Here is an 18,161-nt window from a genome sequence, read left to right as displayed (position 1 = left end):
GTCAGTCCCACTTCAGAATTTCGCGAATCCGCTATGATGGTATTATATACTGCATTACATTAAAAAACAAATTCAGGAGCCTTTCATAAACATCACATTCATATCAAACGTCGTTAAAATTCGCTAAAGATTTGAGATGACGGACACATATACACAACGACAGCATGGTGATCTTAGAAGTGTCTCTTCTGTCTTCTCTAAGACAGTAAAAGGTAAAGCTAAATTTGTCACTGTGTTTAATGAATTGGACCGCTCCCGTGGTCTAGCAGTCCTGGCTACAGATCCAGAGGTCCGGGTTCGATTCCGGTCCTACCAGATTTTCTGACAAGTAGTGGGTTTGGAACGGGGTCAACTCAGCTTCGTCAGGATAACTGAGGAGATACCTGAATGGAAAAGTAGCGGCTCTGGTCTAGAAAACCGAAATTAATGGCCGTGGGGATTCGCTGCGCTGAACACGCGACACCCTCTATCCGCTAAAGTTGGCACTAACTTCGTCGATAAGCGGCGGTCGCTCGGTCGGTACAGTTCGCTTGCGGACTACATGCAACGGAGAAATTTTTGTTTTTTTACAGTACTAGTAGGGGTAAGAACGTTGAGATGGACACTGTACGTAGCATAGTTAGTTAATTAGTAATTCACCAGCAGGATAAAAAAAATGAAATTCCTCCCTTCGTGCTTTCTCATATACAAGTATGAACATTCACTCATTTTTATGCAGAAAAACGCCATATGGCAATATATAGACCTTTTACTGGATCCGCAAACCACAACAAATACACGTTAGACTGACAGATAATCGAATCTGTTACATTAGCTAAATTATTTGTGGAGACGGCGTTGTCTGAACCTTTGAATGAGACAGAGTGAGGTGGTAGGTGTTTTGATGTCCAGACAGAAGAATTGTTGCCGAAAAATCAATATAATCTTAAAATAAATTTACTATTAAGAATAGAACCTACAGGTTGTATAACTACTCACCATTATAACACCATTCCAGACGATCACTGCACAGACTGCCGCTGAACAGACACCCTGTAATCACAGAAAAGAAAAGAGTCAGTTTTTCAGTTCTGAAAATTAAAAGTCACACGAAACAAATTCGCTTTTCCACTGATGAAGACAAAATATTGCCCAAAATGCACACACATATTGCAAGCCAACGTAACAGAACGAGGAGCGTACTTCTAATGATACTGTCACTTGTCTGGCGTTCCGTGACCAATAATAACGGGTTTTGGATTGAACAGTTGCATTTATTAACACCTTATAAAATCCACCCCTACTTACAAGCGATACAACGCTACCGCTGATTTACCAAATTTACAGTTCACCGTTACACACGCACTGGGTGTTCTCAGACTTCACTAGTCGTATCCTGATAACGGAGTTAAAGCAGTCTCATTGTGACTAAATCTTCTAATCACACGCTAAGTCTTCACAGTCTGGCTTCTAATTCTTCTTCAACTCTGAACTTCTCGTGGCTGTCTCCTACCAACAACTTCTTCCGTTCTCATTTCCGTTCTACGACTGACTCCTTGTACCTTCTGTACCCCTACAGCTCCTAGCTTTGGAATTCGACTCGGCACGGACCAAGCAGCATAGAAAACACGGCCCCTCTGTTGTTGTAGAGGCATGTTACCACGCAGTTACCTAGCAAACAGTGTAGGAGCGGAGAACATAGAAAACACCTTTCATTCTTTTCGCGTATTGATACAACCGCGGATTTATTGGCTCGTTACCTAGAAGTGGATGTCCTTTATTGTCGTGTATTTTTGTACGCATTACCCAGCAACGGCTGTTTACCAAGAATCTGTCTCCGCAGGAACACGTTTATGGACCGATGCCTAGCAGTGGGTCGATACGTCACAATATTAAGAAGTACAAGGTACCGGTGTCAAACTAGAAGCAAAATATGTAAATGTCTCTGCTTACTGTGACCCCTGAATTGTGATGGTAAAATTTTTTTTTCCTTGGCACTACAGCCCCAGTGGGCCTAGGCCTACCTCCATGAACTTCTCCGTTCACTTCGGTTTTTCTAGATCTTACACATTCGGTAGGACTCCTTGGGCGGGTGATCAGCTCGTCATAAGGCCTCTACCTGTACACAAACACAGAAAAACGCACACAAACATCCATGCCCTGAGTGGGATTCGAACCCACGATCCCGGTTTCCAAGCGAGCGAAAACAGTACATGCCTTAGACCGCTCAGCTACCATGATCGGCCGATGGTAAGATTATATAACGTAATTCTCCCTAGAATAATGCCAGACCTCTGTAATGGCATCGTTAGCATTTCTGCATATTTAACGTGAAAACCTACGAAAGTACGAGACGCAAAAGAAATGTCAAGAGAATCCTAACATTCCACAAACTCAGCAGATCTGTGAAGCGGCGACACTCCCGATCCGTATTCAGATCGGCCGTCTGGACTGAAGTCCCTGCGGGTTCCTCTCAGACTCTCCTGCGAAGGAGGGAGTACTGTACCATCAAACTGGTCACGGAAAGACCAACCTTCTAACCTCAATCTCATCCAATGTTATATAATCTATAGGTAGTTTTATTCGACAGAGACAGTCGGTCACTCTTCGACGAAAGGGATATTACTACTGAAAGTGCTGATTTCGTTCGCAGGTCATTTGATTTTCTTCCGATAATAAAATCGGAGTTACTTTTACGTGCCGGTCACACTGATCGCGCGGTCTAAGCCACGAACTGTCTTCGCTCTCTCGAACGCTGGGATCGTGGGTTCGAATTCAACTCAAAACATGAATGTCTGTATTAAGTGCGTTTATTCGGTGTTTATGTTGTTCTGTGTGCAGGTAACGGCCTTGCGACGGGCTAATTCCCCGTCCAAGTAGTCCTACCTACTGTCTAAAAGATCAAGAAACTGAAAAAACGGCCAAGGCCCAAGAAATGGCTGTAGAGGCACAATAATAATAATTTTTACGTAATTTCCAACATTATGTTGGGCACTGCCCATTGCTTGATGTATGTTTCATACAGACGACGTTTAGGAACTTGATCATCGGCTTTCATCTTCATCTAATTGTTTGTCAATACGCTGTCAAATAGTTCACTATTTATATTTCCTTTGTACTCTTTGAAAAATATAATTAGAATGATCAAACCAAGAAGGATGAGACGGATGGAGCATTTAGGACGTACTGAGAGAAAGAGGAATGCACATAGAGTCCTGATGGAGAAAACTAGAAGGAAAGGTACCACTAAGATCTAGACGTAAGTGGGAGGATAATATTAAGATGGATTTAGATAAACAGAATGAAGTGGTACGGCCTGGGTTCATCTGACTCAGAGTATGGGACCAATGGTGGTCTCCTGTGAATACGATAAACCTCGGTTTGCATAAAATGTAGGGGAATTCTTCAGTAGCTGAGCGACTGGCGTCTCCTTAAGGACTCAGCTCCATGAAGTTAATTCGTTAGCAATGTCCTTAAGATTACTACTGGAGGTTAAGATCGATCCAAAAGCAAACACAGTCAAGATTATAAAACAGAAAAGCAAATCACAGTGTAGACTGTGGTTGGAACGAAGTCTGAAACTTTCCGTAAAATTTCGCTGAATATTTAATGTGGTACGAAGAACATATATCACTTGGAGACAAGTTCCTTATAATTCGTTGCATATTTAATGATTCCTCCGCTGCTTTACAAAGCGATTTCAGAGGTTAAATCGGATTAATGGATGAAATAAGGGTTTGAAAGAAAGCAAGGAGCCGTGGCCTTTTTTCAGGGTACAATCCCGTTATTCGTTTGAAGAGATAGAAGAAGTGTACAGAAATCCTGATTCAGGATGGCCCGAAAAATGACACTGAATCAAATTGTGTCCTTCCCAAGTATAAATCTACAGCATTACCAGCGCTCCAGCGTTAGAAATTCTATTTCGTATTCTGCAGGTCTTGAGTTCAGATCCTTACTCGGACACAGGCCATCTTGAGTTTCTCAACCCCTCAAGAAAAATACCAGATAGTACGGGTAACTAAAATTAGGTAAGGATCGATTCTTTCCGCATCCTGCGCGATTAATTATTCACTGATCATCCTCCAATTCGATGTAATGAAAGTTTCGTTGAAAGATAAATGAACAACAAGATGTCCCTACTTTTCTTTGATACGACACGGTCCTCATAGAAAACAACGCATCCAACAAATCTTCTACTGTTACGTGTGTATTCTTACCCGCGGTAATGTTTTTACTGAGCCGTTGCCTAGCAATAATACGGGGATACACAGACACACAGACTGATGGGAGGGTTCTATAAAGTACGCCGTTGAGGTGGGCTCAGGTACCTTATCAAGTTTCATAAAGATTGGTTCAGGTATCCATATGTATATATGGGGGGTATACAGAGAGGAAGGTAATCGCATAAGCTTTCTTTTATTTTTAGCCTACTTTCCTCAAGTAGGTTTATGTGAATTCCATACTGTCTGTGTGTCTGTGGACCCACCCTTATTAATTTTGAATGCATGGGCCAATCTTTATGAAACGTGGTATGTATATATCATCGTACCTGAGCACACCTCAACGGAGTACTTCATAAATCCTTCTCATCAGTCTGTGTCTGTATGCACATCTTCTCTCGTTACTAGGCAACGGCTAAGCGGCCTCCGTAGATTAGGGGTAACGTTCCCACCTCGTGACTCAAGGTACGCGGGTTCAAACCCGGCGGAGGTCGTGGAATTTTTAAGGGCGGAAAAATTCAGGGAACAAGTCCTCCGGGAGGGACTTTAAGCCGTGGGTCCCGTGTCGTAGATTTACGGCACGTAAAAGATCCTCATGTCTCTAGCAGACCTCTGAGCAAAATTAGGCAAGTTTCCCTCCCAAGTAGTTTCCAATGCCTCTGGGAGATGGGGGAAGTATCAAGGTACCGAGGGCCGACCACGTTGGCTGAACGGGGCTGATAGCACGCACCAGTACCGGTATGATATGGCGACTGGTAGAATATCAGAGGGGGACGTACAATAGACTATTAGTCGCGGTGCATGGGGAAACCCACCCCCTCCAATAATAATAATAATAATACTAGGCAACGGCTAGGTAAAAACGTTACCGCTGCAACGAATAAACACGCAACAACAGAATAATGTTGGACGCGTCCTTTTCTATGCGGTCCATGCTGTACTAAAGAAAGTGGACGATTAATTCTTCCCAGAAATTCTTGTTTTTAAAACAAGGAAAGTAGGCTAATAAATAACTACACGAACCAGTCGCTTAAATTTATTCCGAGTCTGTCTTTGTCCCTCTGCGGGGCGCTTCTTTTCTATGGTACAGATAATGTAAATTGGCACTGTATGAGCGTCATCAGCACAGCAGTCTGGTCACGTGTGCTGGAGTTCATCATGCATACTGAGACAGGTCCTGCTCGGTACGTATTACAGCATTATGCATTAATCCGTTGCCTGCCGCATTTCTTTCTCGGAAATTCATTAGTAGGTTGATGCAAAAAAATACAATTCACTCTAAATGTAGGTTAATCGAAACGGACAAAAAATAATTAACGTTTTATTATTCTCTAAATGAATTGCACAAGGGAACGTATCATTTAACAAGAAACATAATTAAACTACATACCACTTAAACACAAGACTCGTGACTACAATTAATTACAGGGCGATTGCTGATCTCCTCACTTTACAAATCACTGTAGGACACGCTTAGCCTTTTCAGTCGCTGTGCCTTCACCAATCGTCCCCCCGTAACGGCTTCTAACAGTGGGATCCCTCAACTGCACCGGCTAACTCTTCTCTTCACAAACTCCCTTACAACTCTCACTGAACCCTTGCTACAATTATCCTTCTTGCAACATCTCGGCACGTCTGTTTTTAACATCACTCTCCCAAAGTCGCATTTTATTCTTCAGGTTCATACAAGAATTCTACACGAATTTTTCATTTCCTCTGTACTGGCCAGAATGTTCCATTAATTTCAGTGTTTATGATTTAAACACACTTATCATATTACGCAAAGAACATAATGAAGACACTCTTTATCACGTAACTGTTTCCATTAGCCTGTCATCTCTCGTATCTTATGTCGAGATATCATTACATGCGCTTAGATTTTAAACATCCACACACTTTCTCTGCCTTCCTGGAGAAAGAATTTCCCAAGTGATACAAAAGAACTTATAAAATTGTGGGCTTATATATTTTATGCACTTCACTCAGAACTAATCCTAAACACACGTTGTACTACGCATGCGATTTATGTCTGGGAAGTTAACACGGGAATANCCATCAGACTGTACTCATAAATTTATATGCCAGCCGCTACTGAATTATCTATCTAAAATTGTTCCATTTTTACAATCTTATGGTTTTAATACAACATAAATATCTACATTTAAATGGAGAATATACTGTATAGTGACGTGTATATAGTGTATAGTGAATAAATATGTATGATATTTTGGTCAAATACATCAAGAAAAATTAATAAAATGGGTATAGTTGGGTGCTGATTGGGTGCGTACGTTTTAATGAATCTCGTTGTTGACGTTTACTGGTGTACTACATCTGAAAATAAATGATATATCTTTATATACGGGTTAAATGTTGCAGTTATGTGACTGCTAATATAGGTAGCTACTTACACACTTACACAACAGGATGCTAAAAATAAAGATTATTCATGCAAGTCACGCATGTAAAAAGGTAATGCTATTCCTGTAACAGGCAGTGGAGGCCCTTAGGGTTGTGATACGTCGAGAATGCCAAATTTTCTAGATAATCGGCTCACAGATGGCGGTGAGTTTGTCAGCCTTACGCACCGGCCGCCCTTTACCCCCAAGCAAGATTCCTGGTACTCATTTCTGTTAGATGCTGAGTCGACTCCAGGACCATAGTGCGGCTGGAAGGATTAGATCAATGGGAAAATTAAATCACTTCATCATCGAGAATCGAAAAAGTGACCTTCCGGATTATAGCATAGTGCCTCAAGCAACTACGCTACCGCGTACCCCAAAGTCACGCACGTAGTATACATAAATTCATGAATACAAACCTGGAAGTTATTAAATTATAATGTGAACATATGCCTCATGTCTCGAACAAAATGTACTGTAAATATTAACGTTTCATTAAAGCCATATGCTTGTAAAAATTGACTTATTTTAGACAATCAATTCGAAATCGACAAGGATATAAATTCATGAGTATCATCTGATGATATTTTAGATCGAAGTATGTAGTCGACATACTGTATATATCATAAACAGAATAATAACATTTTCAATGCCAGTTTTATTTATTAGTTGTGTTGACGACCACCGAAATATCTTAAATATTAATTTACGTAACTGTAGTTGTAATTGTATTTGTTCTAGTGTTAAGTGTATTTTCATTGTATTCTTTGTGTGTAGTGTGCCCTTTATTGTTTGTGTAGTTTTTTGTGCTGTTTTGTTTAAGTGTGGTGTTATTTTGTGTGATATGTGTTATTTGCGTATTGTGTCTTATTGTAGTACCACTGCCACAGGATAAAAACCCATTTTCAGTTAAAATAGATAATAATAATAATAATACTGATATACACAACAGGACGCAAACAATAAAGATAACATAGATTCGCTTAGCGGGGGGTGGAGTCCAACTGGGTCCACTCAGCACGGCGTCCACTGATGGAGAATATGGTGGAATGAAGATTGGCAGGGGAAACCGAAGTACTCGGTTCAAACCCGCCCGAGCGCCACGTTGTCCACTACAAATCCCACTCGACAAGACCGCCGCCGCGGTGGGAAGCCAGCGACTAAACGCTTTAGCTATGGCGCGGCCATAAGATAACATAGACACTCCTACAAATTAAAATGAGAAGATGTAATATGTGTCACTTTTCCACGAAGCCTTCCTGCCATTGAACATTCTGAGCATGACGCTGGAGGTTCTCAGAGGAACTGGAAATGCGTAATGAAAATGCCAGTTAGAAAGAATTGGAGGCGGAGATGCCATATAACAAGGGGCGTGGACTGAGATATTGGACGATAAAAGTTCTGCTGGTATTGAAAGAGAGATGATGAAATGACATAAACGCTACTACGCACGAACTTAATCCCCAGATAAGACCATTTACAAGAGACTTGCATACATAATCACCTCTATTGAAAATGGGACCTAAAATTCTTCAAAAGCGGATTAAACTCTGTATCAGATATGCAACTTTTAAGTCCAATATAAATACGATGCCTCACTTCCCCTAAACCCATAGTATATACGAAGATACTATATACTATAAGATACTATAGATACTATAAGAGCAGTGATCAAATGAATTGGCAGAACAGACATGTGCTTACGTGTTACACCAGAGGGTCCCCCTTAACACATTTCACAAATTTCACGCCCCCCTTCAAGAACAAGTCCAAACAGTGCTTACACCTGCTCTCACTGTTTCTTCGCTTGCGGATTTTCTTATTTCTTCCTTCTACCCTGAAGATGGAGGCGATACGTTCCCCCGAAAAGTCGGTTAACACCACATCTACACGGTGCCACATCCAAGAAGACTGCTTTCTTCATAATCACCGCCGTGAAAACCTCAAATCTTATAAGTGCAAACAGATTTCACCCAACATTTAGCTATGAGAATACATTTCTTTTATAATTTACCACATTCAATGCATTTAATTTAAAGGAGTGTATAATGAGGAGCTTCATAACCTGTACGCTTCACCAAGTATAATTAGAATGATCAAGCCAAAGAAGATGAGGTGGGCAGGGCATGTAGCACGAATGGGGGAGAAGAGGAATGCATATAGGTTATTGGTGGGAAAGCCAGAAGGAAAGAGACCACAAGGAAGACCAAGATGTAGGTGGATGGACAATATTAAAAGGGATCTTAGAGAGATAGGGTGGGGTGGTATGGTCGGGAAAGATCTGGGTCAGGAGAGGGACCGGTGGAGGGCTCTTGTGAACACGGTAATGAACTTTCGGGTTCCACAAAATGCTGGGAAGTTCTTGAGTAGCTGCACAATAGGCGGTTTCTCAAGAAAGGCTCAGTCCCATGAAATTAGCTAGTTATTTAATTCAAAGGACACTTCATACCTGGACTAGTAGGACTGATGTGATTGCCTCTTTTAACATCCACGTTACAATAATTTATCATACCGAGGTGTGAGTTTTTAAATGGCCGCTCTGAAGTCGTTTTGCAGGTTTTATCATTGAAAATACTTTGTTTTGTTGGCTGCTACTGCCTTGTGTGGGATTCGAACTCACGATCCAGGCTTCCGAACTAGCCAAAACAGTACATATCTTAGACCGCTCGGCTACCGGGACCTGTAGGCCTACGTGTATCTATGGTACCATGGATACTGCGCTAATTGAGCACCAAAAGAATTATGTTTCCTTAGGTCCGTTATAAAATTAAAGAAGTAATGTGGGGATTAAAACCATACGTTAATTAACATGTTATATAGCGCCGAATGAAAATACGATGAATCGCAAAGAATGTGGAAGGAAGTAACAGTGGAGTCTTATAAAACATTATCCAAGAAACTGGAAGAAATGAGGAAAAGTTTTCAAATCAGCAGAGATGGCAGGAAGTTATCGGTTCCAGATTCGAACTCTAGCCCTTCTGAATATGAAGACAATTAACTATAACGTTCATCAAAGTGGCAATTACAATGTGCAAAACTTGTATAATCCATATGGATATACTGACGTATATATAGACTGGCGACATTCAAAACTGCTAGATATTTGAAAATGTGCTCAGTTTCTTTCGTGTTATCATCTTCCTCTACCCATAATTCAGATTTATACAAAAATTGGATCGAAACACTTCTTGGAAAGTTAATAATTGGAAAAGCAAGAGGAGAGGATTTTGTTAAATTGAGTTTTGTGAAAATTGGTTGTGGAGATGGAAACTGAACGCAACTAGTTTAAGATCGTGTCCAATGGTAAGCTATTGCATTACTGATCTTGAAACTTCGTTACCAGGGAGTTAATTACATTATAATGTACGAGTTTGTCAGTTAATTAGTCACAAGTTTGAATAAAATAGTGAAACTGGATGTGAAAGTTTGGCAAATCTCCACGGATCTGAGTTTACATCCTGTAAATACGGCGTCAGGATAGCTCGGTCGGTATACCATTAACTGAAAATAAGACTTACAGATCTAATTGTTTCAGAAGACGATAGAATAAACAGTTCAAAAACAAATTATGCAAATATTGCTTATATGGATGTTACATTGAATACTTATTTCACACAATCTAAAATTCACTCAGAAATTTTCAAATGATTTCCAGCGTTCCATTCCAAAATTTCTAATGATAGATTTCGGATTAATTATCATTATNAACTACCACATTATCACTTTTCCTGGATAGTCTCTTTCCAAAAACAGAAGATCGCATTAAGTGGACGAACTGTTTTGGAAGAGACTGTGGACCTGTCGTCTGACAGATTACTGATGAATGAATTTATTAATCATTATCTGACTGTCTGTGGTCTAGTGGTCAGAGTTTCTACCTACAGATTCAGAGGTTCGGGTTCGATTCCCGGCGCTACCAGATTTTCTGACAAGTAGTTGACCTGGAAAGGGGTCAACTCAGCCTCGTGAGGATAATTGAGGAGCTACTTGAATTGAAAAATAGCGGCTCCGGTCTAGAAAATCGAAAATAACGGTGTGTGGATCCGTTGCGCTGACCACGCGACACCTTCTATCCGCCAAAGTTGGCACTAACTTCGCCGACAAGCGGCGGTCGCTCGGTCGGTATAGTTCACTTGCGGACTACAGGCCATGGAGTTTGTTTTATCGGTCATTATCTATGAAGCAGTACACAATATTGCTACAGTTCGCCATCTTTCTTCTCCAGTGAACTGATGCGATATCTTCTCCTGTCCTTTTATCAGTCATGATATGCATACTGAGTCTAGCCGAACATACAAAACGAGCAGTGTACTAGTTGGGTGAACGAAACAAATTGATCTTAGCCTGGAAATCAAAATTCAATTTCATACTTTACTTCTCACTAGTTTAGTGGTTGAGATGTTCTGGTTTTCGTGAGACAGGTATAAAAAAATTTACGATCAGTTATTAAAAGAACTGGCCATCCAGATCAAGGACCTATTACTTCTGTAGTTACTAAAGGTGTAACGGTGAAAATGTCACATACTAAAATAAGCTATGATGAACCTCGCGACTCATACTTTAGGACAATTATACGATACAACAGGACTTTTTTTTTCCTTGGCACTACAGCCCCAGTGGGCCTAGGCCTACCTCCATGAACTTCTTCGTTCACTTCGGGTTTTCTAGATCTTACACATTCGGTAGGACTCCTTGGGCGGGGATCAGCTCGTCGCAAGGCCTCTACCACAACAGGACCTAAAATCACAAATTCATAACAATTCACTATTTTAGTGGAGAGCTTGGTGCGGGGGGGGGGGGACTATTAAAATTTACCAGAAATTTCGCAATGAATGCCAAACAGAATATTCACTCTGAAATCAGAAAGAAACATTAAAGCGGTAGAAATTATGGAGGGAATGGTCATATATCATCCATGACTGTAGATATTTATGTGAGGAACGGTTTTTACAGCATCTCCGGGGACCAAAGCATAAGTTACCAAGACTCTCGAACCAAATTTCATCCGAATTTTCCAAGCGACTTAAAAGTTTATACGAGGGGGTACCCAAAGTAAATCGAACTTATTTTTTTTAAACTTATTTATTCAAATTTTAAGCACAAACCTTCAATCCCCTTCAAAGTACTCTCCACTTACACTAATACACTTGTCTAGTCTTTTATTCCATTTTTCAAAACATTGTCAAAATTCATCTTTTGAGATGCTTGACAGCGCCTCCGTCGTTTTTTCCTTTCATATCTCTTTTCATTCGAGGAAACAAAAAAAAAAGTCGCACGGGGCAAGGTCGGGTGAGTATGGAGGGTGAGGAACAGGGGTCATACCATTTTTGGTCAAGAATTGTCGTACAGACAGAGCTGTGTGAGCAGGGGCATTGTCATGATGGAAAAACCAGTCACCCGACTGCCACAAATCTGGCCGCTGAGCTCCAAGTCACTCCCGACAGCTCCACAATTTCTTCAATGGTCCGTCGTCGATCTTCCTTGATGATTTCACGAATTTTTTCAACATTTTCATGTGTTCGGGCCGTGGAAGGACGACCAGAACGAGGTTTGTCATCAATTGACATTTCACCATTTTTGAAACGGGAAAACCACTCAAACACTTGAGTTTTCCCCATAGCATCGTCCTTGTACGCCGTTTTTAACATTTCAAGAGTTTCTGTTCCACTTTTCCCGAGCAAAAAGCAGAATTTCACCGCCGCACGCTGTTCACGAAAATCAGCCATTGCAAAAACGACGATCACACAAAACAGTTGTCACTATAAACTCTGCCGAAACTAGTCCTTACCTTCTGAAGCAACGGTAGTCGGCTTATCGACTCAGGAATGTTAGCTCTATGCGCTCATAGCGGCAAAACGCGGTACTACAAAAGCTCTGCCCACAAAAAAATTAGTTCAGTTTCTTTTGGGTACCCCATCGTACATGTGTACCTATAACAAAGGGACACGAACATTCCAGCATGTGCTCAATTGTGTCCGAACGCATCAGACTTGTACCCGTAATATTCCTACAGCCGATCAAACTCTGGATTTAGAGCTCCGAGGCAACTTTCCAAAGTTCTTACAACTTCAGAACAGGCAGAAACAACTCGTGGACTGTTTCGATGTTCTGCTTCGGGCTGAATGAAGAAACACCAATTGAGGAAAGTCAGTCTGGTATGAGGTGGAAGTACGGGCGCTTGAGTTGACAGTAAACCAGCGTCGCTCCTTGTCTCTTGGGAACAAACACAGTACCAATGAAGGCGAGTTTCCCTAGTCATGACGTGGATGTATTAACACTTCTGTAACCCATACTCTATTCCAATGCAACGTGTGCGTTTTGGGGATAATGTTAACATTTCCCTCTCTTCCCTTCCCACTCCCGCCTGTCTATACCTTCGTGAGAAGATAATTAATAAAGCACATAATATAATGGTGAAGAACATGCAAATATCCTAACAGGGTTTGCCCAGGAGCTACATATGCGTTAACAGTACACAGAAATACAGAATATTTGATGTTATCGCAGTAGTGGTTATGAAGACTTCTGCTCTCTGGGATATAACGCCGTGTAGTTCGTTGTAAACCGGCGTTTCGGAGCAGTATGTAGTCTCCATCTTTTTTTTTCCTTGGCACTACATCCCCAGTGGGGCTAGGCCTACCTCCATGAACTTCCATTCACTTCGGTTTTTCTTTATCTTAGACATGTGGTAGGACTCCTTGGGCGAGTGAGTCTCTATCTTTAGGGTTGAAGAATTAGCCAAGCAAGAAATGAGCATGAAGCCGGTAGCAAGTACAGGCGACATGAGAGCAGAGCTCGATACCTGCTTCCAGTTGATTTCTTACTTGGCTGATTCTTCTACCCTGAAGAAGGAGGCGATATACTCCTATGAAACGACTGTTGATTTTAAAGAGATTATCCGGCCTCATATCCCAGTCAATACATATCTTCAATTCGATTATTGTGCAAATTTTATAAGCAATTTATATATTATTCTAGAATTTTTGGGTATCACCCAGAGAGCGGCACCCATGAACATTCATGAACATATTATATTTAAAATTAAAATATTTGCAATTGAAATTCACAAATCCGGCTATAGGAATTGACATCTGATTGCTCTGTGGCAAATGGACATACACGTTGATGTGACTCGAACACAGATCTCTCGCGTCAGATCCAGCCAACATGCAGTTTCAGTGGTTCCTGAATTAGAGTCCAGGTTCCATTCTTCGAAGTATATCAATTTTCTCCTACGTCCTTATTTCAGAATACCTGAGAACAGCACTAAAATATATATGATGGTAATGATTAAATTATGAATAGAATTAATTCGAAATATTATTTTTGTTTTTCAGTTAAAATAGTTATCATTGTCTTCTTTCCAAACCGCTGAAGACAGTTAAAAATGTAAATTTGTCGCTGTGCATAAGTAATTAAGCACTATGCCAAGAAGACGTATGGGGACGTGAGTGTATTGATCCACGTATTATTGACTAATTGAAGGTGAGTGTTCAGCTTCATGCCCCTGCCGCTTTACCCCTAGAGAAAGAGCCCCTAGTACCCACTGGATAGGAGCCTGGGTGGGCCCCATAAGAATATACAAAACAGCAATTACTAATTGTCCTTTGGTAAAGCTGTGAAACGTAAATGCGCCGAGGGAGGAACACGGCTTACGATAGTCTGGAAAGAAAATACTCAAAAGAATATTTGTATATAAGAAGGATGAATTATGAAACCTGAAAAATCGGAGGCCTAGGACCACAGCGAACTGTGGTGCCATGCAATATGAATAAGTAGAAAAATAATTAGGGTGAAGTCAATGATCATTTTAGGTTTTACAAAGCCAGAGACTTCGTTACTTATAGAGATCATCTAGCATTGTTTAGACAGTGAAATCAAGGGGGCTACGACAGGATGAGTATGTAGCTAGGATGAGGACGTAATGAAAGCACACCAAAATTTGGTGAGCCAATTAAGAAGAAAATATGATGGGAGGTAGGTGAATCCAGCTGAGGTTGATATCCAATGGAGGATTTTGGTATCGGCGATGCTGAAGTTCTGAATTCTGCTATCAGATTATCAGTTAGTTTATTAAACGCGATGGGGTGAAGAGGATATAATTTACATTAAAAAAGAACCTCGTGGATTTAGTCCGCAAGCGAACTATACCGACCGAGCGACCGCTGCTTGTCGGCGAAGTTAGTGCCAACTTTAGCGGAGAGAGGGTGTCGTGTGGTCAGCGTAACGGATCCCACGGCCGTTAATCTCGGTTTTCTAGGCCGAAACTCTGACCACTAGAGCACAGAGATGGTCATATAATTTACATTAGTATCAATAATCTACCATATTAACTCAAATGACATCTAGTTTGACAAAAGTCGGTGTAAAAGGTGAGAAGAACTGCTGTAGGCCTAAGATCGTGAATTTGTGGTTTACTTAGCGATGCTGTCAGCAGCGAAAAAATGCAGAAATAAGCTGTAGTGGCCTACTTTAAGACACAATCTAATTTGCCTAGAGGGCCTGATGAAAACTACAAAAATAATAAATCAGAATAATCGATGTTGCGATTGTGATTGGAGCTGACAACGTACAGAATCCATAAGTTACAAGAAGTATCACCACTTCAGCAGAGTTCCTTGGCATATAATTATAGAGGGGAAAAGTAATCCTGTCTTCGTAACAACAGGAATGTTTGTCATACTCGACAAGGAATATTCTTTAATAAGCATCATTAACACGAAAAAACATTAATATATCGCATACTTGCTAAGAGAGTCAAATTATTTCCGTTGATGTCACAGGCCTTGATTAATTTCTAACATAATTTTAGATATATAAATGTAAACTCCCTGAGCATAATTAAGGATCGCGCCATAATGACGTACGTGGGAGTGGAGGTACATTTCTTGACCTCGGCACTAGACAGAGGCCAGCGGTCAGCTTCAAGCCCTTGTCGCTTTGCCTCCGGTACCTACTGCATAAGAGAGTGGGTGGGTCCCGGGGCCGATCCGGAGCCTATGGGAGGAGAAAATTATGCCCATGCAGGGAATCGAACCCAGACCGCTCAGCCCATCGCTATACCGACTGAACTGTCTTTAGTTATACCCGCATAAACAGCCACACACAAATCATTCGGGGTGCTTTCCAGTGAGTAATAAAGCTGTTGAGATTCTGACAAAAACACTGTTGTCCAAGTCATTTGGAAATGGCATGGCGCACGCTTGAACCTAACGTGACGGCTGGTATGAGAGGGAGCCTGCGCCGAGTAACAGCCCAGCATCCATGTTATATTGATTTCAGAAATCAAGCACGCAAGAAGGGGGCTCCGGTGTGCTCCTAACCTACAATAATTTGCAACCGACATTTTGGACAAGGGCTCTACTCGCCCCGAGCGTTGGGGTAGGCTTTCATTGATCGTAACTGTTCATTCAGAATTCGTTCATTCATGGAAGGGTTATATTCCGCCCCCGACTGCCGCTGCTTGCAGCGAGTGCTCAGTAGGTACCGTGGAGGATTCAGCTGAAGCCGTTCATTTCAGCTTCTTGCTAACTACGCTACTTCGTAAAATGTTCTATTTACACAGGAAGTTTTGTTACAAAATGGTAGACGTATGCATACGTGTAATATTTGAGTCCTGTAAGGTATGCAGAACATATTACTTCAAACCATTTTGCTTCTCTATGTACGACGGTATAAGATAAAGCTGTCCCTATGCTTAACTATTTAGCACCACGCCATGAAGACGTATAGGGGATTGGAGGTACAGCTCTACCTGTTTCGACCTCAACATTACATCGGAGCGAGTGGTCAGCTTCACGCCCCTAGCCGCTCTAGCCCCGGAAAAGGGACCCTTGTATCCACTGAATGGAAGGCTTGGTAGGCCATGGAACCGATTTGGACGCTGTGCAGCAAGGAAAAACTTTTTGCGCCCGCCGGGAATTGAATCCCGGTTGTCCAATCCGTAGTTGTCGCTATACCGACTGAGCTATGCACGGCAGTAACAAATCAGCACTACTAAGTTCGAGGAATAGAATCTACTTATGACACTCGTTTAGAATATTTTCTTCCTGTCCCTCATTTAAAAATCTAACGACTAAAATATACAAAACTAGAACTTTATGTTTTGTTTATACGGAAGTCCGAGGCGGGCAGCTCAATCGATATAGCGACGGACTGCAGGATGTAAGTTATCGGTTCTTTTACCGACAGAGAATATTTTTCCTCTTTTCCGCATCTTCCAGACTGGCTCTAAAGGCCCACTCAATCTCCTATACACTGGGTATCGGTGAATGTTTCCCTGAGGGTAAAATGGTCAGGGTTCGATGTTGACCACTCACCTCCATCTATTCTTTTATTATTCTTAGTGGGGTGCGACTGAGTCCACTTAGTACTGCGGCCACTATTGGTTAAAAATGTTTCCTCTTCGCCTTCTACGTCTACAATCAGAAAACCTGTAGGGAACATGCAGCATGGGGGTATATGCCATGCTACTCTTGGGAAAAGAGCCTTTTTTTTATTGCTAGTGGGGTGGGACTAAGTCCCTTGTACTGCGGCCACTTCTGGCCTATTGTACCAGCCCCAGATGATAGGTGAGGGTGATTGTGGAGCAATTGGTGGAATGAAGATTGGCGGGGGAAACCGAAGTACTCGGAGAAAACCTGCCCCAGCGCCACTTTGTCCACCACAATTCCCACTTGACCAGACCCGGGATGGAACCCGGGCCGCCGCGGTGGGAAGCGGCCTAAAAGAGCCTTAAGTGCACACTGTACGAGTATAGGACAGGTGGGCCTAGAGCCGGTCGGGGGGAGGTGACAAAGAGAAGAGTATTTTTTTTTTGTGGCCAGGAATCAAAGCCCGGTAGTCCAGTTCGTAGTCTAGTCAGAATATTGACTGAGCTAATCAGGCTCAAATATTAAAGTGTATCGTATAAAGATTAAAATTGGAATTGTGGACTGGATTCATGCTTGCTTTGGCGGGATGTATAAAAGTCTGGGAATCCTTTCTCACTATCTGGACGACTATAAACTTTTAAAGACATACTGCATTAGATGTGTGTGCCTTAGGAGCTCACTCTTCAAAACCTGAAACGATTTTAATTGCAAAGTGGTGCTTATATTTCTGGTACAGTGCAGAAGGACCAGCCGGCGAGTGGGTGTGTTTCGTTCCGTCTGTCATGAAACAGTATCAGCAAGACAGCGTAGGTAGAGCCGTCGAAGGTATGGAAGCTGCGAAGTTGAACGGGTGGGAGTATATTTCGATCCACAATTTCCCTCTCTCCCTCGCAACTGTTTCAACCCCCCCAAAATCCCCCCCCCCATTTACTTCCCTGGTATCCATGCAACCAACTGTTAGCACCCACGCACTTCGCTTACGTCAGAGAATGAATCGGCCTCATACCAGGTATATCCCATTTCTGACCCGGTGACGCCAATGAGGAAGGCACTCATGCATCTGAAGACTGTTCATTGTTCTCTACTCCTGTAAACACATTCAAAGAAACTGTTTTGCACAAAACTCGGCGAAAAGAAAGCGAAGCAAGTGTATACAACTGAAAGAAACCAACTGTATTCTAAAGATC

The 18,161-nt window shown here is 41.8% G+C and overlaps 1 protein-coding gene across 5 annotated transcripts in view; it reads right to left on the bottom strand.

Annotated features, from left to right (window-relative positions):
• LOC111863873 (receptor-type tyrosine-protein phosphatase N2) overlaps positions 1-18,161 on the bottom strand; it is a 224,889-nt gene that overhangs the window by 155,873 nt on the left and 50,855 nt on the right. For all 5 annotated transcript variants that reach the window (XR_002842680.2, XR_002842679.2, XR_002842681.2 and 2 more), the window contains exon 2: positions 979-1,032. Coding sequence is in view for 2 of the 5 variants with exons in the window: in XM_023850645.2 (XP_023706413.1) it covers positions 979-1,032 (54 nt within the window). In the remaining 3 variants the exon portion in view is untranslated. The remainder of the gene's footprint in view (positions 1-978; positions 1,033-18,161) is intronic.

This window comes from Cryptotermes secundus, unplaced genomic scaffold, assembly GCF_002891405.2.
Source record: "Cryptotermes secundus unplaced genomic scaffold, Csec_1.0 scaffold128, whole genome shotgun sequence".
NCBI lineage: Eukaryota > Metazoa > Arthropoda > Insecta > Blattodea > Kalotermitidae > Cryptotermes > Cryptotermes secundus.
Note: the sequence above shows the minus strand (reverse complement) of the source record. Positions and strands in the feature narration are given on the sequence as shown.